Here is a 22,860-nt window from a genome sequence, read left to right as displayed (position 1 = left end):
AAAATGACGGCCCTGAACAAGTATTAAAACACAGTAAATCGATTATTCAGCGCAAGTATATTATGTATAAACATACACAGGGAGCCTTTTCTAAAAACTTCACATTTTAACCGAACCCGAATCTATAGGTCTTGGTGTCGATTTCAGTGGTGATGGAAACGATAGAACAAGGGAAGAAGTAAAGAGTCGGGACAGAAAAGGGACTATGTACAAAATGATTTATATCATTATTTCTTCTTTTGAGAAGATTTACTTGAAGGCGCGGTGATTCCACCTCGACGCCTCGACGGTGACGGCGATCGTGAGCGTGAACGACGCGATCTTCGAGGTGATCGATCACGATTACGATTCTACAAGGCAGAGCAGGTGAGTAGCCGTGGAATACCACCCCACAGTTTGGTGAGATTCTCGAAATTACCTCGTCATCCCGACGTCTGGACCGTTTATGCTGGTTGTGGGTGTTACCACCTTCATCATCAGAAGCTTCACCCTCCTCCCTCACATCTGCCAACTCTTCTCGAAGCCGTTTTCCAGACATCGGGGAGGCTGAATAAGTACCGTCGTCAGGAGACCTCGAATGCCGACGACGTGAAGAACGATTGTCATCATGTCGTTTACTGGTGCTGCTATTACTACCATGGCGTCGTTTCGACGAAGCGGATGAGAAAGGCGGCTTTGAAGACTTAGACGACGAAGAATTTTTGCTGTTGCCGATCGATTTGGAGGACGAGGACTTCGCCGATGCTTCTTGAGTCTCTTCTAACCGCTCCAGAAGTCGTTCACGGAATCGATCCACCTGCTGAATGGTTGGGTTAGGAAGAATGAAAATGACACAGGTCTCACCTTGGAAATTGCTTCATCAGTAACCGATGAATCGCCCCTCTTTCGACAGGCTTCAAGCTCATCCTGATACTTCACCACCTTCATTTCGATCTCCCGCAATGCTTGGCGGCGAGAATCGGAGATCGGTTCATTTGTTGGCTGCGGTGGCGGTGATGGGGACAGAGCATCGTCGTCGTCATAGGCAACGAGACCCAAACCAGCTGCACCAAATCCATCCAGTGGTCTAAACAGATAAAAAACTATGAACAAGATTTTTTTACTTAAGTAAATTAAGTAGCACATCACCAACTTTCCATCAACGTCTTCATCGATGTCGACTTTAGAGGCCGCAATTTCGCCCGCGGATGAAGGTTGCTTTGAAGGTGAGGTAGAGGAATCGGCAAAGAGATCCCATCGGTTTGAAGTGACCGCCTCCTCGGCTGCCTTGTCTGGATCGATTGATTCCCATTTAGAGGGAACGAAAAGTGGTGCTGCAGCTGACGACAGTTTATTAACGTCTCGCGATTTTATGGAACTGGAGGATAGCCACAACAAAATTAGGGAGATTTGGAGAACAAGGAGGGATTCACAATGGAGCTGAACCCACGCGGTATCCAACGGTACGCCCTCAATGTCTTCATCCTCTTCGTTGTTACCGCCACCGACATTCAATGGACTGCCGTCCACATCTAGAGGATCACCGTCGTATTGAACGAGTGGAGCACCGTCCAGAGACTCCACGTTGGCTGTAACTGCAGTCATCCCACTAGACTTGGAAATGCCAACATTGGGTTCTAAAGGCGCACCGGCAACTGCTTCTTCATCCATTTCAGAAATGTTAGTGGACTTCTTGGATGCCACCTGAAAAGAGACAGAAAAGGCTTCGTAAAGTGATGAAAGGAATTGTTAATGGTATTCAGTCAGACAAGAGCAACACGGGTGAAGCATCGCCAACTAATACCTTGTAAAGCAATCTGGCTACCGAGAGTCCATTGAATTTTCAGGGAACGAGGGAAATGTAATAGATGGGTTGGGGATGAGTGGGTTAATGGGGGATAAGTGAATATGACATAAAAGGTAGATGAAACCAGAGTGCATGAAGAGGTGGACAAACCTGGAATAAATGAATGAATCTGAAGTGGACACGCGACGGATGACCTAATGGGTTGGGGATTGCTAAGTGAAATCAGAATGAATGGATCCAGGAGGATGGCTGATTCATGGTTGAGTGATGGAATGAATGAATTTAGGGCTTATGGGTAGATCAGGATTAGATAATGCAGAAGCGAATGCCTTATTCGACACGTGCATTGATAGAGATGGATGGGTCGGGAAGAGACTGGTCAGAGACGGAGGAATTTACGGAAAAATAGGTGAGGAGATCGGTGGGGCCGGGATGTTGGCATAATTTGCGATTCAAGAATGTGTGAAGAGAATGAATACGTGAAAAAAGTGACCACTTACATTGAGCGTCAATCCAAGGAAGACATTTTGCAATTGTATAAGGAAATCGTTGGGATATATAGCCCATTCCTCCCAGGCCCGGAAGCATAGCATCACCTTTTGCTGAAGGCATGAAAAAAAACATCAGCAAGTCACTGAAACTTGAAGCGGTTAAAACCTCCAAGCCAACCTTCAGTTGTTCTGCCTTCAATTTACTCTCCAATTCACGGAAAAACGATCCGATTTCGTTGAAAATCTCAAACAGTCGACTTTCAAAGCTATAAAGCGGAAGAGAGTAATCTCTTGATACGGTTTAATGGCCTCTTAGCTTCTAAAAGGTGAAAGAAACCTAACCATTTTCTGTAAAACGATGCATTAGGCACCTTCGCCCCTGAGTTGTATAGAATATCGGAGGTGAGAAAGAGCCTCGCAACCACTGATGAAACCGATGTAGCCGGTTTTACGGTGAATACATCACAACCACTACCGTCATCTTCAATATCTTCATCCGGGACCAGTTTGCCTATGGGTCGTTTCAGCGACTTGGCGATGATATCGACAACATCTGGAGCAGCATCGGCGTGTTCCAGACACCAAAGCATCACGTCACCGACCTGGGCTCGGGAAGGTTCCAGGTCGTTGATCCACACTGCCAGGCGACTGCGTTGAGCCTCGGTGAGACCTAAGGTTCCGCCGCGGTCGCCACTAACGCCACGACGAAATGCATCGTCACGGCCTTCAAAACTAAAGGAGGGAAAGAGATGGACCTAGAGATCCAAAATGGATGAATAGACAACCGCAGGATGGATCAGGAATGAGGATTGAATAAATGGCTGGATGAATCAAGGATGAGATGGATTCGTAAATCTTGGATGGATGGATGACCACGATTAATGGGTGAATTGGGAATAAACTTTTCGATGGATAAAACAAGTGATCTAAGATAAACGGATCGGCCAGATACAGACTAACGGGCAGATGTACATGGAGTGAGTGGGTGGATTGATATTAGGTAGATGGAAAATCCAAAGAGGACTTTCTTGAGTAATGAATAAGGAAATGTGAGAAAAACGGACAAACCAGGTATAGCCGGATCTAAGGTGAATGAAAACAATCAGCGGATGGATTTTTGCAAAATCGGATGAAATGATAAATTGATTCATCCTTTCAAAGCAACCAGCCACTCAAAATAGGACTTTTTTATCAATGAAGATATTTTAACAGAAATCATGGAGGCTTACGCACAATCTAAGTGATTCGGAGTTCACATAGAAATGAAAATATGCAAAGTAGTCAACGTTCAGAAGTACCACTTTTGAACTGATTTTACATACCTAAAGGACCGAAATCAAAGAGAGCTTTAAAAACTACCATTTTTCGAAAACTCTAGATTTCAACTTCGTTTTGCGCACCTATTATTTCGGAGTCAATTACTTTTACTCAAAATATTCAAGCAAAGAAGCAAAATAAAGTAATCTTTGTCAATCAGCGGGGAATTCTCACTCAACAACCTTTAAGGTTTTAAGAAAAGTCAACATACTCCACCGCATCGTCGCCTCTTCCAGCATGATAGCCCGGGGCAACTGGGTAGTCAGCAGGTTCAACCAATTCCTCTGGCATTCCGTTGGTAAAGAAGTTAATCGGTGGTGGTCTCCACAGCGGTCCACCGTCGTACATCCGAAACTCTTCCAAACTCCATTTGTTTACCGGTTCTCCCTTTAATCCGGCGATAAGACAGCAGTTAGGACGGCCATTTATAAGAACATAGGGAGACGGTAACTTACATGAAGTATGGACCACAATTTCCACCGATAGTACAAGTGCTCAGGGGTCTGATAGTCAAAGAGAAACCTGGTGGGCAAAGACAGTCCAGTTCATCAGCGATTGTTAGGAAGATAAGGGAAGAGAAAAAGAGGAGGAAAGTTTGAAACTGACTTATATTGAGGGTTCTTCTCCTCTCTGTGCATAATGGCAGCCTCGAACTGAGGACCCTCCCGCACAACGAATTCAATCAGTCGATGAATCGTAGCCAACACCGTTCTGTCCGAGGGTATGACCACCTTAACGACGGCCTCCTCCAACACCTAGAGACGAGTATAAAAGAAATCACGCAATAAATTGGAGAAAAAGTATACTAGAAGAGTCCATTAAACGCCAGATGTACCTTAGCGAACGTCTCTTTCGGCATGGTATGAATGTTATAAGGAAACCGATCGGGCGCTGGGGGTAAGCTGTGTGTAGCGGAGTCACCATTACCAATAGACTCAGTAACAAGCTTCGCTCGTTCCTTAATTGCAGGCCTAAGAGATTTCAGCCAGTCCCGAGGTTGTGCATTAAACGGAAGGCCGGATTGCGAGGGTGCCTTTATGAGCTCAAGAAGGAGGGGTGGGACGTAGACAGGGTAGACAGGGATGGGGACAGTTTTGCCCCAACCCAACTTCATTTCATAGCCCATCAACTCCTTCCCCCGCAAATTTTCTAGGGCCCGCTCCGCATCAATGCGATTCATGAAAGCCACGAAACCACAATTTCTAGCCACGGCACGCTGTTCTTCCGTGCGTGGCCACATGATTTTGACACTAGCTAAGGGTCCATAGCGCCCAAATATATCACAGAGCTGTTGCTCCGTCATTTTTGGACATAGATTACCAAGAAAAAGATTGGTTGTGGACTTGTCGGTGTCCTCGTCATATGGGTAGCCATCTAGAAGAGTTATCCTGACGCTGATAAACCAATCTTACACTCTCGCAATCGGTTTCTCTTGTCCAAATCGTCGTATTCCAGAGAGAGCTCGGAGGTGGGTAGACTTTGAGGTATCTTGCTTTCAGATATCCCTCTGGCACGATTCTGCTGTCGCAATTGATGCCGTTGCTCGCGTTGTTTTTGAAGACTGAGAATAACAATACAAATTTGTGAATAGAAGTACCTTTTTAACTCTTCCTTGAACAACTCCAGATTGGTCATCTTTTTAGCTTGGCCAGACTTTCTTCCAATCATCTAAAAGTTGTTAAAAAAGAAGAACCTCACTGGCTTCTTCGAACCATCACCCTTGGATTCAACTTTCCCAACTTCCAAAGTTTTTAAGGACTTATCGCCAAATTTAGAAACTGGCTTATAGATAGATGAAGAGGAAGGGACATCGGATTTATGTTCTGTAGATGCTAATTTCAAGATAGAAAAAGACCATTATTACCTTCACTGCCAGGATTTACAACACCGCCTTTGACCCAGGCTCGATCAAGCCTATTCGACTGCTGAAATGTGTTTTCAAAGTCTTCAAGAGCCTTTGCTACTTCAGCTTCCTCAGCCTATTAAAAGTAAAGAATGGATACCCGATATTCAGTCCCACATTAATGACGAGAATTTATGCCGAGCAACTTTATGGGATATAGAGTAGTGGTGACAACTTATTTTTATGAATAAATAACAAAATAAGAGCCGTCGACTACAGTCGAGTAACCGTCAAAAAGGCAAAAATATAATCTCCACTAACAAGTCGACAGTGTAATGAAAGCACTAACCTTTCTCTTTGATTCCTCATCTGCTTTTCTAAGCATTGTATGGGGGTTAATAAAAAACTGTCGCTTGAAAGAAGCAAGCACCCAGATATCACAATGCAGCACACAGACTATGCCGCTTGATAAGAGCGCGAACTTAAACAAAACAAGTTTAAACAAACGAAGTCAGAAATAATTTTTAAGCAAGTTAAATGCGAGTAGCAACTAAACATCATTATGTTTTACTAAGGGTAAATTACTGAAACGTATGGATGCGTGGAGGATGAGCAATCATTAGGATTCATGGTAAAGGTTGTGAGCATTTTCATGGGGTTTAAAGTTAAGGTAATCATTTTATTGACTTCCTGGATCTTTGAATTTTTAAAATAAAACTCAAGTTAATTAAGGAGCGAATGCCTTTTTCTGGGGTAAGGTCGTCAAAATTTCAATGCAACTACTTTTAAATAAATCTTTCGACAAGCTACATAAAAATCGATGTTTATAGCTGGTCTAAATATAACTTCTCCAAAAAGTACTTTAGAACTGTACGGCATTGACAACTCAAGTAAGAGCTGTAAACACCCTCAGTACTTTGTCTTAAAGACTATTATTGCTTTACATATTCTTGTTGGTGGTGAGAGTTTAAAAACAATGATACGCATTTTACAATATTTAGGCAAGATTATCATCGCAGCATTTTTGTCCCTAAACTTGGAATTTGGGTCAGCCGTGTCCCAACCCAGTAAATAGGCGTTGCCTGGGGGATTGATGATATTCAGATAAGTTTTCCCTGATTTGAGGGTTTATCGTTTCTAAAGGAACGGTAAGCCTTTGCAGATGGAATCACGAGGTTGGTTGATCTTGCTGCCTCGTACTAAAAGAAAGATTAGGAGAAAAATCCTAGGCTACGATTTGGCAGTGATGACAACGCTTTTACGTGCATTGTTGATTTCCGATCACGAAATTGCTGTCTCAAAGAAGATTTTTTGAGTGCATTTATATTTTGTTGCGCAACCAGCCTTGGATTTGTTTTCTATAATTTATTATACTTTACCGGAATTCTTTTCCATGATTCACTCCTCTACACATCCCACTAATGGGTTTGAAATCGCCATCTGCTCATCTTTTAACTGTAGCACTAATTTGCAGTCACTGCCGAAACTCTAGCTGCACTTAATCTTGCCTGTGGGCAGTAAAAGACTCAGAAGTTTGAGAGACTTCTTATTTTGGCATAGATTCACGATGCATTTTGACATGAAGCAGGTAGATAATTTCAATAAATAATAAGCTAACGAATACAGTTGATTGAATGGCTTAGTGGATCTTCAAATCATTTCTCAAATAGATCTTCTTTTAAGTATGGACTGCTTGAACTTGGTAAAAACCAAAACCGGAATAACATAGGTGGCCTAAGGCGGTTACGTTTTGATAAAAATTCAACGAATTTTTTGAGGTGTCTTAGTATTCTGGCCATGCGCTTTAGGTGCCCATGATCACCTGATGATGTCATCTCGTGACGGACGATCGCATGCATGTGATTAAATCAAAGCTCCAACCTGGAGGGGCGATCAATAGAGGTTCCCTCTTGGGACACATTTCGCCAGTTTTGGCATCAGGGTCGTGCTTCCAGAGAGGTGTAAATATAGGTAGACCTTACAATGTGCACCAAGGACACGTTCTACGTTCCAGAAAAGCCTTGTGATGAGTGCTGCAATCCAAAATGTCCGCGTTGCGAGGAGACTGCCAAGACGCCACAAGTGCTCTGCGAATCGCGTTATCGACGATGCCGCAAAGATGCACCGTGTGAGCCAATGACACGTCCATGCAGCCCCTGTCGACCCTGTTGCAATCCTACGCCTGCTCCCGACCCTGTTCCGCCCTATGGACCCAAATGTCCCCTGAATCAGTGCGGAACCTGCATAGACATTGAGCGTCATGATAAATGGTCAAAGAAGTGGACTTAATGACAGGAATTTACTTGTTCTCTTTTCTGCTCTTTTACTTTGCACTATTCAGTTGTGTGATCACTTTTGATGAATAATGATTTTACTAATTCTTTAAAAAGACTAAATTCTATTGGGAATTCGGAGCTGGTATTTAGGCTAAAAATACTTAATATTTCATAATTCAAAAAAATGTTCTTAGTAATACATCTTGGAGCTCAATGAAGCTTTTTTGGAATGGATGGGTGGGCGAGTAGATGGATGGAAGGAATTCAAACAGTATATGCCCCAGAACGAAAATGATCAGCTACCTTATACTTGATGGTTAGTAGGGCTAATGCTCTTTGGAAAACGGTCGGAGTATTGGCTATACTCTCCGTAGAACACAATCCAACATTAATGAATGATGTCAGAGCGTCTTATTTCTCTGTGGTACTTCTCAGACCCATTTTGGCTAGATTTGTGGCTTCTTAGCTTTACCACTTTTCGATAACAAAGCTACATCCCGTCTCTTGTGCAATGACCTCCTAAAAACTATTTCATGTCTCGTTGTTCGTAGATAACTAGGTTTTACTTGTTGTCATATTGTCCTTTCTTAGGTGATTCACAGGATCCGGACCGGGTCACGTGTCTCACTCTTGGAGATCAATACGAGGACAGGATCTTTTTCCCACCTCTCAGGCACAGAGGGCATCTAATCTCCACCATGTCATCCGCCGTCAGTCAACAATGTAACAACTTCAATGTCTGCCATGGTTCGAGTGCCTTTCCTTGCATGAAACCGATATGTAGAAAGCCCTGCTATTCGGTGGATACGAAACCTCTGAAATGTATAACATGTCACAAGGTGGAGACCTGTCCAGATCCAGTTGGACCGGGGGGAACAAAGGGTAATACTCTGACCCCTAATTCTCCTCACGACTCCAAAGATCCCTTTGATCCATGCACTGATTGCGGTGTACAGCGGTTCGACCGATGGACTAGGCAGCCGAAATGAACTTTTGCGTGTGCTTTTGTTTTGATATTCAATTTTTCATTGTTTTTAGGCTATAAATATAAGTTGATGATTTGATCTTCAGATTTGCGATTCATGTTAGTTACCTAATCAGGAAAGGAAAAGGTAGTTTATCAAATAGAATCGGGCAAGCTTTCATTAACTTCCAGCAGTTAAGGCAATTTAAAGTGTGATTAACTGTTAGATTTAGAAAATTTTGGTATTCTTCTCTTGGCTTGGGGAAATAGGAGTTTCCTTGGAAAGCAGCACAAGTAAGTGGTGGGTTTGTCTTGGTAGCGATCGTGTACGCAGCAGAAGGGCGTGGTGAAGTGCAGGTGCAAAACCTTTAAGCGACTTTAAGCTCAGAATGTCGCGACAATGAAACAGTGATTTGACGGCTGATAACTCCCAGTCAAAGCTCAGTGGTCACTTTCAAGAACGCGCACCACTAAGAATTCCTAGTACTGGATGGGTGATTGACTCACCGACTTCCGTAAAGATACCCAAGAGATGATACTAGCCGGCATTCATGAGGACGGCGCAAGCGATACGGTTGTACACACATATGTTCCTGTCAAAGTTGCCATGAGCACGCAAACGTAGCACGTAGCCCACGAGTCCCTTATGGACTTGGACGACATTTGGCGTTTTGAGGGGAAGTAAACATCACCTTTACTAGCAAAGCAACGACAAGGAAGTCTTCAACCTTTTGTCTACTCCCATTTAAATTTATTTTCAAGAAAAATTTACATAAAAGTGCCATGTCTCCTCGTATCTGGCACTATCTATCAATGCAAGCTAAAGTCTTAGGGACCTAAGCATCTTTCCTTCATTTGTCAATACAATGAAGCAAAGGTCCACTCCATTCCCAGTGGACGCAAATTTGGTAGTGACTAGTCTGGCATCCCTCACGTGAGGATTTGTCACATGGAGTTCAAATGGCAGAAAATCGATAGCTGGTGAGTGGGACTCCACTAGATTTGCCACTTGCAGATCTTGCAGACGCGGGACGCACTCAAGTGAAGTCTTCCAGTTCACCAATAACAGCGCCAAGATGTCTTGCTCTCGACCCTGTAAAAAGCTCTGCTGCCAAAAGAAATGCAACACACCTCTCGGCTCTGATGACGTCAACTTAGGCATCACCTTTGACAAATCATTCAATCGGTACAATGTCAAATTGAATGGTTGTGAGGCTGGTTCCTGTGCTTCCAAGCTGTCCAGTGATCAGCCACGAGCTTGCACTTGTGGACCCTGCGTCACCCTATGCCCACCTACCTGCCCTCAACCACAATGTCTTACTCAATGTCCACCTAAGTGTCAAACCAAGTGCCCAACTCAGCAGTGCCCATCACCCACCTGTTGCATGGCTAAATGCAGTCTGCCTACCTGTCCGCTGCGCCCAAATCCCTGCGATACCTGCAGTAATAAACCACGCTACAATAGGTGGTAGAAGGATGCAGACCTCCCTTTATTTGTATTGTGCCTTTTAATTAGTCATTTTGTTTCAATAAAGTTTGGTTGAAATGTGAAAAAATTTAAGTCATGCCTATTTGTGAGGGTGCGGAGAAGGAGGACGAGGGAGAGCAATCGGGGTGGGGTCAACTGGACAGCAATGGTGGAATCCACACAAGGGCTCACAGCACACCTCTTGAGTGATGGATCTTCCAATGCTGCAGGTGTCTAAGGGACGATGACGTGCAGAATGGGCCTCCTTGAAAGCCCTCGGGAGCCCTCCATTACTGAAAAATTTACAAATGAAACGCTTAAAAGTCGGCTGTAACACTTGTACAAAGCTACTACATGTGGGTGTCGTGGCCATAAGCATTGCGGTATTCCTGTTTGATAGCACGATAGAATGTTACAAGTGGACACATTGTTTAGACTTGAAGGGACATAAATAAACACAAATGTAAGGAGGTTCTTCGGATTCTGTAAAGAAGCGCGACTTCCAATGCAATTTTTTGACTTTCTACAGTTTAAGGCATGGTTCGTCACGTTTTTTAGAAATTAACTTATGTGTATGGCGACCGATAAAGCAGAGGAATTCCAATTTGATCATTTCACAATCAGCTAATCAGTGCTTAGTAAGGTTTGCTTGATGGTTAATAGTATCAATTGTAAAGAGGAAATCCACAAAAAATTTGTTCCCTAACAGCTAAACAAAGTGGTTTCCTCTCGCAAATTCCTAAATTACTGCATAATTAATGCGAATGACTGGATTTCTTGAAACATTTTTACGAAATGTTCATTGCCCCATTCACACGTTCCGCTCTTCACCGATCTTATTTTTAATTAATTGAAAATGCAAGTCAGCTCCGTGATTGGTTTTATTCAGCCGAGGCATCATTTGCCATTTTCCTAAGCATTATTACCAGTCTTAGTGGAATATTGTAAATTAATCTAAAGAAGTCTCAATGCTCCCAAGTACCGTCAGTAATTCATTTGAATTTATGCAAACCCTTGAAGGACTTCAAAGCACTTTTTGTGCATTTGTTTTTCTTTTTAAAAGTAGTGCAATTTATGCCTATTTCCGATTTTTCTGGATGATCAAATAGTAGACTGAAAATATCAGCAATAGTGTTCACAATGGAAGATGGTTACTTCGGAAATTGCTTTTTACTGCTACATAGGATTAAACTCGCATCACTGCGTCGGACGTACCACCAAAGGCAAAGGTGGTGATGTTGGGTGATCGTGTAAAGATCGTGCATAATTTTTTGTGAGGACTGGTCGTGACTTGCTCAGCATTAGCATTATGTGGTATAAATAGGTTGCACGATTAATTGGGTTCTAGACTTCTCGTCTGTCACGCAAACAACGCTGGCTACCCGATGGAAGATCCGAGAGACTAACAAGATTTCAAGGCTATAGAACTTTGCCGCCAACTTTAGTGAATGGCCATGTCAGAAGAGCATATCATCTGGAAAATAATTGGTTTAGGAAAGCCTTTTACGTAGAGGACTACCCGTTACTACTGGTAGTGGGTGAAAGAATATGCGCCGCCATTTAAGTGGGAACTAATGCGCCGCTAAAACTCCGCTCGCAGGAGACCACATTTGCCGCGTGTGGGTGCTCTGTGGACGCAATCTATCACTTACTGGAGGTTAAACGACAGCTACCTGGGCTGTCTATTTATTCGCTAGAGTTAACAGCAGATGCGTGTAAGGGAATGATTCTTCTTTGCCCCTTATAAGAGTCTAAACCGGTCAATTAGTGAGATGAAGGTCAACTTCTTTTTCACATAGGACTCCCTCCATACCTTATACTCCAAAAGGCGATACTGCCTCGTGCTCATTCCCCCTCTTCTCCTGATGGTGTTTCGCCAAGTGATTTTCACCTTGCCCTTGGAAGAGCACAAGCCCACTCAAAGTAGTCGGCTGCGAAGCAAAGGTGGGATAGAACCAGGTTTTATGGCTTCTCCATTTTTTGAATAGTTTTTTTCCCGCTGAAAAGGCTGATAAGTTTAACCGTCTCTACTCTTTACAAGTTGCAGTCGGCTGTGCCTAAGGCCGGGTTTCGAATGTCACTTCCTCTGCGTAAGAACGTTTTGCCTACAAACAAGTATGCCCAAAGGGGAGGAAAGGTAGGGAAAAAGTCTCTAAATTTCGCCTTTCGTGGGCAATCATTGCCAACCGGGCTATCCTCAACTTGGGGCAGCATTCGAAAGCGTCCGGCTTTTGGCCAATTCAATTCCGCTCTCAGCTTGCACAGCCTACAGTCGACGAGGCTTTGGAGGTCTCGCTTTGGTGAGCCTGCATAGGCATCACTTAAAGCAGCCCACGCAGGTGCATCCGCTTGCTCGAAGGAAACTAACGCGGCTTCTTCGTCTTCCATCAAAAAGAAAACGCCACGTTCGACAGTTCTTAATTAGTCCAACCATAACGCACTTATAATACCAAAATGTTGGAAAGACTTCTTAAGCATCACAATATTTTAAAGTAAATAAACGCAAACACTTTCAAGAAAGCAATAAAGTGCACAAGTCAAGGCCAGTATAGGCCTCTCTGAGACATCTTGCAGTGGCAGGTTGGATCCTGCTGATGCTGAGGTGGGCAATCACTTCTAGAGACAAGAGGTTCCCGCATACTTAGACATTGATCACAAGGATTCCTGTTGCATGGACATATACAAGGGGGACAAGCGACACAAAGGTGGGGAGTTTTGAGGGCACAGTATTGGTTATATCCACAACAGGATTCTTCCAACCTCCTCCGCCAATCGCCAACACAATCACAGCGCGGCATTTTCCCCAAATCTTCTATTGATTGATTCACGTGATTTAAACAACCAATAGAATTTGTAGGAACTAATAGTGCTACATTCCCATTACTCTTTTGGAAGTTTTGATTTGTTTCACTCTCCAACCCATTAAACAGAGGTAAATCCGAAAATCTCATTTACTTTATACTAAGAGGGAAAGGGCGAATCGACGAAAACGATGGACTGACGAAGGGGTTTTCAGTAGGGTGGACATTGCTTACCTGTATACTCTATTTACAAGTCAATAAATAACGGCCCCGCTTTGGCTTTGAGTTGGACAGGAATGTTAGGAGAAACTGGCTCACCTAAAGTTCAAAAAGGCAGTCTTTTAAAGGTCATATATTACAAAAATGCATGTAAGGTAGGGGGTGAATTTGATTGGTCTAGACTTAACCAATAAGGCGATAGCTAGCAGAGTAAATTGGGGCTTCCAACCAATCAGAGGATGACGATACAACATGCCCGCCTAATTTGTATTTTTATTAAATCTTATGAAGCACCCGATGCATTTAAACGTTTACAACTTAACCACCTTGCTTTTTGTCAATTTATAGGCTTGCTTAAGGTCTAAAATCTTTTCAACCTGAGGTTTTTTCGATCGCGGTTGTTATATGAAAGCTCAGTGCTAATAATTGGAACCGATTCCAACAAAAACAACCTTATTGCTTTGACTTGATAATGCGTTTAAGCAAAAGTGCTAAAATGGCATCTAATTCCGGCAAATTTTTAACTTAAAAGGACAGTCACTGATTAACAAAACAAAATCTAGGCTTTAGTATTGTTCACCCTGTTTTGGGATCCGGCCATACGGCTTGTACTATCACCATTAAGTAGAATTCTCTACAAATTGTGTATTCATCAGAATCTCTGGGCGATGTGTTTTGCTACCACTTACTTACCTACCCCACCAAGTTAATCAGGGACTTCCCCATGTATGGCGTCGAGTTTAGGTTAGGAAGCCCGAAAACGACGATGGCTGGTGACATGGCTGTTTAAAACTAGGCGGACGAAGTAGAGAAGAGCACAAGACAAGGCAGCATACTAATGGATTGACTTACGCTAGTGCCGATCACACTCCTTCTTGAGTCAGTGCAGGTTGTAGCAAGTTATTGCTCGGAGCTATACTGTAAGCTGCACTAATTTCTTTGGCTACCTCGTTTTTGCTTTAGACTGATAAATTAAATCCGATTAATTTAAGCAAGTGCTATGAGAGAGGAAGAGAAAAAAAGAGAAAACTTATTTTATTAGCATTTTGAAGAAACTTACATTTCTGAGGGAGCATAAAGCTAGGTCTCCTGCGACGTCAGTTGGAGGTTTTGACTTATTAACTTGCAGTACAATTCAGCCTGTTTCTGTTCATAAGTAGCGCGTTGAATGAGGTGTTTCGTGTGATCTTTGCACCGTCTGCGAAGCATACTCAAATCCAATTTGTCGGGGATTCGAGACTGCTCTCCAGAAGTACCGCTTCTTATTAGCGAGTATCCATAACCCAGTTGATTCAGTTCTGACCTCGATCCAGCCACAACAGCCCGACGAATCTCAAGGAGCTCCTGTAATTTGTTCAGAGAACTGCCTTTGAAGGGTGTCGATTGACCAGTGGTGGCTAAGTCGTGATATGATCCCCCATTAAAGTGTAGCGATTGAAGGGATCTTAGACTTCCAGAAGCCATTTCCATGGAATGAATCCCCTTTGGACGTGTTTTACAGATTGGAGTTTGGATTTCTGGGGTACCTGCTAATGCTTGCTCAACTGGAGTATAAGTTCGCCTTGGAAGGTGAGGAGGAAGAGTGGAAAGCATCTCTTGTAGATGAAGGTACTTTCTAGGCAATTCAATTTGAGCTTCTTTGTCCTCAGTCATAGAGGTGCATGCGACTGCAAGATAAAGGCGTTGACAGGTTTTTTCAATAATCTCCGGAATAGAATTGAACAGGTCCGTGTTTCTAGAGATTTGACGAAGGCAGCCAATAATTTGAAGAGCTTCCAAGCTATCCAGAGTAATAAATTCATCCAAGGTGTGAATTGAGAGCTGGATTTCCAAGAAGTCGACAATTTTATCAATCTCTTGGAAAGATGGTTCAATAGATTCTCGAAGCTGATATAGTTCTGAATCTTTAATACTTCCAGGGTAGGAATCAATGAGTTTCACGCTTTTATTTAGTGGCCATTCAGCAACTAACCCCACAGATATCCACTTGAAAGCCTCATGTGGATCGAAAGACCTCATTTTTGATAAATCAACAGATTCGGACAGCATTTTAACCCATTTATGGATATTTTTTTCAAGATACTGGCGTTGTTTCGATGACATTTGAACTGGCCATATTTCCACCCAGTTGATAGCAGCTGCCAAGTCAGCAAACAGGAGGTTGTTTTCTTGATTTAAGGAGTAGAGCAGACAAATCTGTTCCACAGCATTCAACGAGAACCCTTCCAAAGCTTTCTGTGCTCCTTGGATCGCCAGAATGATAGATTCGAAATGAGGCGGGGTCGAATCTATTACAAGGTTCTTTTTTACGTAAGACCACAATTCCTTCTGGGACAGATTCTTTTGAATTCCAGCAATTCGAAGCGATAGGAGTTCCTGTGCTGCAATTGGCGTCGTGGTGGCAGTAGGAAATAGCATACTGAAGTAACCGTATAGAAGTCTTAGCGACAACTCAGTCCTTTCGTTCAGGAGAACTTCTCGAAAGCGCTTGGAAATTCGGTCATAACACTCCTGTGAGATCTCTTCCATAATCTTCGTCGGTGATTCTGTCAGAAAGTGGTCATTTGACTGTAGAATAGAATGAATTTCTGGAATTAACTTTGAAATTGCAGCACTTGAGATGCCATTCGACTTACGAGCCTGAAGCAGTAGCCGAGAGTGATGGTAAACGTCAAGAAGATTCATAATTGTGGAATCCTCGGGGCCTAAATCAATTCGTCCAACCACCACTTTGACATTAAGCTGAAATAGGGCTCTCAAGGTGTGCTCTTCATCAGGTGAAGGTTCTTTTGAGACCTTCAAAAGCAGTGGAGAGGATTCCAGGCTTTGGAAAACATCCGTTCCGCTGCTAGGATGAACAGAAAATGAGGAATAAGTCTCACTTGGAGTTGAAATGATTGTCTCTGAAATCACCTGTTCTGGGGAATCGCCCAGTCCAATACAGGAAGAGAGAACGAAGATCGACTTCAGAAAGATTTCAACATCTTCAAGGGATCTCAATCTACCAATGGTTGAGAAAGCTTCCAGATTTGACATTGCAGTTTCGATGGCCATTGAAAGGGGAAGATCATCAGAAAAATCAACCAAGCAAATGCTGTTTTTTCTGCTGGAATTTTTGAATCTATTAGCGTCCTCCTTAAAAAGGTAGTTAATTATTCGACAAGTCGATGCTAGATCCACAGTTGATAGTTCTCCATATTTTAGTTCGCTGAGAATGCGCAGTGCTAAGAGAGCGTCCGCTGCACTGATGGAAAAGTACCCACACAAACTAGTCTCCAGACCTTCTCTTATGAGTTCTGGATCTGGCGACATAAATGGATCACCGGTATCACTGCCCAATGGTAGAATTATTGGGGCTATATGAGAACGCAAGTTTTCAACGACACTTTCTACAGCCTTAAATATTGCAGATTCAACCATTTCTCGAATGGATGAATTGTCCAGAAGAAGATTATTTAGAGCAACTTGTTCCCCACCTTCGGTGGGGTAAAACTTCTCGATTCTACTTAGCAGCCAAATTAGCCCTGCATTTGCTTCAACGCGTCCATGAAAGTGTGCAGAGTGTAGAGAGATTACAGTTGCATGGTAGAAGGTTACAAGGTGATCTCTAGTAAGCCTTACCCTTGGATCAGTATGTCTTACAAGTGTCGTGATCACAAGGAGTGATTGAAGCAGGATGAAGTAAGAGTCCATTTGGAAGGGATCCAGATTGAACTCAGAAGGCAGTCGCCCATCTCTTATTTGACCGAGTGGAAGTTTTTCAGCGGCGTAGAATAACTTAGAGAAGAATACAGAATTCTGACTGTCAGTGTCCAACCACTCCGAGGTCAAGTTTGATGTCTTCTTGTAGAGATCTCCAAACACCCCATTAGGTGTCAAGTGTTCGTGATTAAAAAAAAACCTCCAAAAGATTTCAGACATTAGATTATTCAAATCGGAGTCAGCGGGACCACCTAGTTCTTTGGTTAGATCATTTGCAATGCAAACCGTTGTCAAGATCTTGTCGAACTCCACGCTCGAATGATCTTCTTCGGTATTCAAGGTCAGTGGTAATAGTGGGATTACTAGACGAAGATTTCGACCACTTTTTGAATCCTTAGATGTAGGTAGTTTCTTAGCGATTTCTTCAAGAATCATTTGAACAAGTGGCATTGCTTCCGCAGACAGTGAATTAATAGTTCTGCACAAAAGTATTGCGAGGAGCTTTACCTCAATATCGACAGGTAGAAGACTTACTGCAACACAAATAAATTGAAGGGTACTCAACAGATTCAAGTCTTTGATGCACCCAATGTTGGAAATTCGAGAAATATAGTCAGAGACTGTCACAAAGAGATCATTGGTTAGTTTCTCCTCCAGGAAGGTTTGCAATTGGCCAATCATCTTTAAATGCACGTCAACGGCCGCTTCTTCCACCAGACCGACTCGAAGTTTCTGTGCTTGAACTGTGACTGCTTCGTAGAGAGGCGACTTAGCAGGCACAAAGTTTCGGCTAATGCTTAGGGTAAAAATGAGCTCACTGTGATCCGTAGGTTTCGCAATTGGAGTACCTAGTCTTGAAAGTAAGCCTCTAAGGGAGGTGATGGCATACAGTAGGGCGCTGTTTGAGTTCAAGAGGGGAACAATCTTCTTCCCAAAGTCATCAACATCATCTTTGAGGGTACCAACCTCGGCTAATGCAAAAAAGGAATTCGCCCGTATTTCTTGCAGTAATCTGCTGATTAGATCGTACTGTCGTGGTAAAGCATATTGTTTCTCGTCTAGCAAAAGATTTGTTAGGTAAATTTGGGCCTGTTCCGTTGTCCTGACCTCATCAACAGCATCCATTACATCTTGAACATCTACTACTGGCTCCACACTAGCCTCCTCCACTACGGGTTCAACGCACAACCCTTGAAGCTCGGCAAAAATCGAGCGGTCGATGCAAATCTTTGACTGCTTGCATTGCTTCACTAGAGCCTCTAGCAATAAGATGAAGGGAAGATTTGATTTCGAGGCGGTTTGTCCTAGTCCTGCGGTGATGGAAGCGACTATTGTCAGTTCAGTTGGTTCAAAAGTTGCCAGATTTTTGTCAGAACCTGAGAAAATTAAGTTCTCCGTCAATGCAGCTTCGTTTAACTCCTGAATTTCTGGTCGAGTTAGAAGGAATTGTCTAACATCCTCTACCTTTGCGGTTCCAAGGAATGCTGAAAGCGAGTCGTTGGGACACGATGCCAACATCGATATCCACTGTCCAACTACGATGGGATCGCAGTTAAGTTGACGGTTGTTGGCTGTACTTACAACAAATTTTGACTGTATAGCTTCAAGTACCTTTTGGGATTTGGTTTTGGATGAAAGAAGAGTATTTACAGCTTCTGGTGTGACATTTGTTGTTCTTTCCAAGCCTTCAATGAGGGATTGAATTTCTTCCAGTACACTGAATTGAACATCCTCAGATAAGTGGTCTGATTCTTCAATAAAAATATTAAAAGCTGCGTTTGAAAACAATGATTTTAGAGCTTTTTCCGGGTAGTAGTTAAAGAACTGGGTCAGTGCATGTTTCCACAAAAGTCGTTTACAAAGTCGGCGTGACTTTGGGTCGTTCTCATTTCTTATTAAGGCACGAATTTTGTAGAGACAAAGGAGTCGGAAGACATTATCTGTATAGGCATCTGCTGGAACGAGTTGATCGTGAACAGCTTTTAGATTTACACTGGCTTCTTGCGCCAGTGTTGAAAGCTTCTGATATTCAGTGGTGGAGAGGATGACTGTATTTCCTGAGCTAGTGATACAGCGCCGTTTGATAGACTCCAAAAAGAGCAAAGATAGTGAGTCTGTAGTGTCAAAGAGGATGGCAGAACAGATCTCTGTCAAGTAAAAGGTATTCTCTGCATTTAAGCGCACTTCCACATCCACCGGTATGTTACTCTGCTCCTCCATAATGCAGGCCAGCTTCGTGGAGCTGATTTGAAGCACGGGATAATGAATGCGTTGATAGAAGCTCCGTAATAGAGTAACAGTTTTCGCTTTCAGTTTGAACTTTAAATGCCGATTAGCCTCGATAGACAGCTTCTTGATTAACTTACCATCTTCCGTATGCGGTTCCACAGAGCTGAGTTTTCGAACGCAATCACAAAGTTGGATAATTTGGAAGGGGGCTAATTTGAAGGCAAAGAGTTGGCTAGGACTACGCTGCATTCTAGCGACCGATTTTCTTAGCATCAAGGTCTCTGAAATGAGTTTAAAGTAGAACTGTGCATCGTTCGTTGGAAGAGTTCTTTGCGCACTCACCAAGTCAGAACGAGATGACTTGAAGTCGTCTTGGTTAAGGGTTGCGGTCATCATGGAATCTACCTCAACCGGTTTGATTAGACTTGCATTTTCGTAAGCATCCTCATCTCTTTGATTAAAGAAGTTACTAATTATCGTGTCGGTGGTACCATCTGGTTCAGGAGTTTTCGCCAATGCGAAGGGATTTCGAACTACGGATGAATCTACGGACAGAATAAGCTCCTCCTTGTCGTCGATAATTGACGTCGACCTGGTTGTTTCGTCAAGAGGTTGCCAGGGGATGGTCCTGGAGATGGGGAAGTCGATTCCACTTGTGAGCAAGTGTTCGAGATATGTTGCATCTTCTCTTTCCAATTCCACATCTGACTCTCCACTCAGAAGCCCACTTAGTGCTTCCACGTCGGGGTACTTTGCAATGCCAGATGCATTTATAAGAAGAAGAGCGTCTTTAACGAGTTGATGGTGCTCCTTTCCAATAACGCAGACTCTTTTAAAGTTATTTGATGAAAGGCAAAATCTGTTTTTTACAATGTGGTGAGCTTTAGCGACCTTAAATTTGGCACAAATTAAGGCAACTTCTCCCAATCGAGTTGAAAGGTTAGACAGGTCTTTCGTCTGGCTTTTAGGTATTTGATAACTTTTTGAAGACCTTGATGCTTTTAGTAGGCCCAAGACAAGATCAAAAAGTTGGGAGCGATAGTGATAGGGGATAACTTTAGCATAGAATCGTGCTGATGGGCAAGATGAATTCTCACTGGCAGTTACTAGATTTTGTGCCTCTTCCAATATATTCTTTTGTTTTTCTGAGCTGATTTGACCGTCTTCTGCAAGTCGCTGCAACTTCACACTCACGTCAGCGATTCTCATTGCTGCCACAATCAGCGGTGAATCTCGATGATTAAATATAGCTGGAGGCGTAGAAATAGCACTAAATACTGACGTATTTGTCATCGTTATCAATTCAAGGAGGAAGTTTGCATCACCAGAGGTTAAATCCACACCTCCTGGTGATGTTTCCAAGCGATGGAGAAGGTCTTGAAGGTCCCGTTTTGTTTCCTCACTTTCCTGAACAACTAGGTGTTGAAGCAGTGACTGTAGATGCAGTTGGAGAAGTCTATTATATGGAGGTCGAACTCGTTTTGAGGCAAGACATCGATGTAGTGTCACCAGTGGATCCAGCTCTTGTTCCTCCTTGTTGCCAGCAAGGAAGGCAAAGAGTTCTCTCTCTAGTTCACTAAGTTCTTGCCTGTTTGTAGAAAGCGGTGTATGGGGTGAGCTGACGCGTAGAAGTTCCTTCAACGTCGGCAACCTCTGGAGCTGTTCCTTCACTGAGAGGTGGTGTAGTTCTGCCTCCAGACTCTGACGAGTAGAGGGAGAGAACTGAAGTTTCAGGTCAAGGTCTTCATTGGTGGAGTTAGCCAAAAGGTCAGTGACTTGAATAAGAAGTTGCGACATCGCAGTGTGCTCATATCCGTCGTCATCAGTGTCCACAAAGATCGAGGAGCTAGGAGCTAGGCCCTCACTTGAATTGATGCCCCCTGGACGTCGATTCTTAAAGACCAGGTCCTGCTGACGAGATAAGGTGAGAGTTTCATTGCTGGAATGACTTCCAGTGTATCCAATTAAACTGGAATTCTCGTGCGTCGTTCGTTTCCATGGTCGTTTTTTTGAACGGCCATTTGTTTCAATCGGCTTTGGTGAAATGTCTAGAATGCAAGATGCAAGTAGTGACTAAGTAATCATAAAAAATGGGGCGATGATGTATATGACAGATCCCTTCCAGTAGAGTGAAGTGTGGAATGGTGCATGAATCGTTTGTGGATAACCAATGACAAGAAACCGCTTCCGTCAACAAGCACTCCTCCCCCATTAACACATTTTTATATCCCATGTGAAAAAACTGAAAGAAAAACGCAGAATGGGGAGTCTTTGAGGTCTACTTACATTTGCTAACGTCTGATAAGGGTGTTCTATTTGTCTAACGCCTCACGCAACTTTGCCTTCTCTGTTGAATTGGGTGGTAATTCCTCGTTGCATTATCACGCATAGCAACCATGACTCACAGGTTTTCTAGAACAGCAGCATGTAGCCTTACTCTCCACTTTTCCACTTTCCACTTCTCACCTTCAGGTGATGTTGATATTTGACTTTGTTAAATTGATCTTGAACGATAAATTGTTCACATACTTCATATCTCACCTCCAAACTACCACGGATACGGCCTTGGAGCCAAGTTAACCCGGATTCTTGGCGCTGACAAGTGCAAATTACACAAACTATCATTTAATAATGCAAGGATGTGAAAATAAGAGAGAAGTGGCAGAGGGCATGGAAGAAGATTGCCATACTGCGCGGACCGAATGAGGCATGGGAACGACCACCGGCAATTTACAAGTCCCTCAATTAGTTACCATCAGGCAATTTGCGAAGATGAACCAAAAAGCGCGGGAAAACTCCTTAAAATCCCTTTGAAAGGATTTATACTTATTTGAGTAATCTCCCACACATTCTGTCAATCGTAAATGACTTTAGCGGCACCTTGAATTTTAATGCTTGACGCCTAAATGATATCTGAAACAATGTCATTTTTTTGCATTTTGGGTCACACATTCAGCAGGGAGTCGACTGTCCAATTTTGGTTGTCTGTATAACCACATGGGCGAATGGTGGAACGGCAGGTGAATCACCGAGGGCATGGCGACTGCGGTTTATCGTTCAAATCGCATTAGTGAAGTGATACACGGGTGCTGCAAAAGCAATTCATCTTTATTCCCAGTATAGATATTTCTCACTTAAACTAACGCGCCGAACTCATAACCTCATTAAAATGTGGATGCAAGAGTCAGTGCGCACATCATTTCATTACGTGACCCAACAAAATAACCCCGAGGAAGATGTGATTTCGGCCGAGAAAATGAAGGTGATGTAAAGTTGGAAAGCAGAGGAAATGAGGCCGACTGCACCAGGTGACACAAACTGCCCTGTAATTAATTCCTTCATCTGTGAAAATTGTGTGTGAAATTTATTTGCCTACAGGGGCTCAAATGAATGAGGTTTTATCTACCTACTATAAGATTTTCATGGTGAGGAATTCATCATGTGTTTAAAGCGCTCACCTTCCTAGTATGCCTTTGCAAAGGGGCTAAAAAAGATATTTCTGTGCATAATCCCCAGTCGTACGAACTGTAAAAACCCTTCGGAGATTAATGAATGCATAAAGGCAGGATTTGTGGCAAGAAAAAAAGGCGGCGGGGAGGTAGGGACAAAACTCACTAGCACAACAGGCTGCAGTAGAACAACAACCGCCCATTCCGGGAGGTAGTGACGAAGAATGGGGCGAGGTAGAAGAGGAGGAGGAGGAGGAGGAGGAATAGAAGCTGGTGAAGAGGGGAGTGACAGCGATACTTCCGAGGCTGTGTGAG

General features: G+C 43.1%; 3 protein-coding genes across 3 annotated transcripts; 1 reads left to right on the top strand and 2 right to left on the bottom strand. All coding sequences in view use genetic code 11, as the record gives it.

Annotated features, from left to right (window-relative positions):
- Positions 1 to 227: 227 nt before the first annotated feature.
- Positions 228 to 5,822, bottom strand: EGR_05971 (U2-associated protein SR140; the record flags this gene model as incomplete). The annotated part of the gene is made up of 15 exons (XM_024495220.1): positions 228 to 350; positions 419 to 799; positions 844 to 1,066; positions 1,133 to 1,683; positions 2,287 to 2,388; positions 2,456 to 2,543; positions 2,620 to 3,009; positions 3,806 to 3,981; positions 4,050 to 4,116; positions 4,201 to 4,349; positions 4,430 to 4,968; positions 5,007 to 5,262; positions 5,293 to 5,426; positions 5,459 to 5,573; positions 5,787 to 5,822. The coding sequence occupies 15 exons, from the start codon at positions 5,820 to 5,822 to the stop codon at positions 228 to 230; spliced, it is 3,330 nt and encodes a 1,109-aa protein (XP_024350439.1).
- Positions 5,823 to 7,420: 1,598 nt separating this feature from the next.
- On the top strand, positions 7,421 to 10,149 carry EGR_05970 (hypothetical protein; the record flags this gene model as incomplete). Its single annotated transcript, XM_024495219.1, has 3 exons — positions 7,421 to 7,694; positions 8,305 to 8,671; positions 9,693 to 10,149. 3 exons carry the CDS (start codon positions 7,421 to 7,423, stop codon positions 10,147 to 10,149), a joined length of 1,098 nt encoding a protein of 365 aa, XP_024350438.1.
- A 988-nt stretch (positions 10,150 to 11,137) lies between these two features.
- EGR_05969 (hypothetical protein) lies at positions 11,138 to 13,096 on the bottom strand (the record flags this gene model as incomplete). The annotated part of the gene is made up of 2 exons (XM_024495218.1): positions 11,138 to 11,258; positions 12,906 to 13,096. The coding sequence occupies 2 exons, from the start codon at positions 13,094 to 13,096 to the stop codon at positions 11,138 to 11,140; spliced, it is 312 nt and encodes a 103-aa protein (XP_024350437.1).
- Between the last annotated feature and the right edge of the window lie 9,764 nt (positions 13,097 to 22,860).

The sequence above is a fragment of the Echinococcus granulosus genome, assembly GCF_000524195.1.
Source record: "Echinococcus granulosus chromosome Unknown EG_S00048, whole genome shotgun sequence".
Taxonomy (NCBI): Eukaryota; Metazoa; Platyhelminthes; class Cestoda; order Cyclophyllidea; family Taeniidae; genus Echinococcus; species Echinococcus granulosus.
Note: the sequence above shows the minus strand (reverse complement) of the source record. Positions and strands in the feature narration are given on the sequence as shown.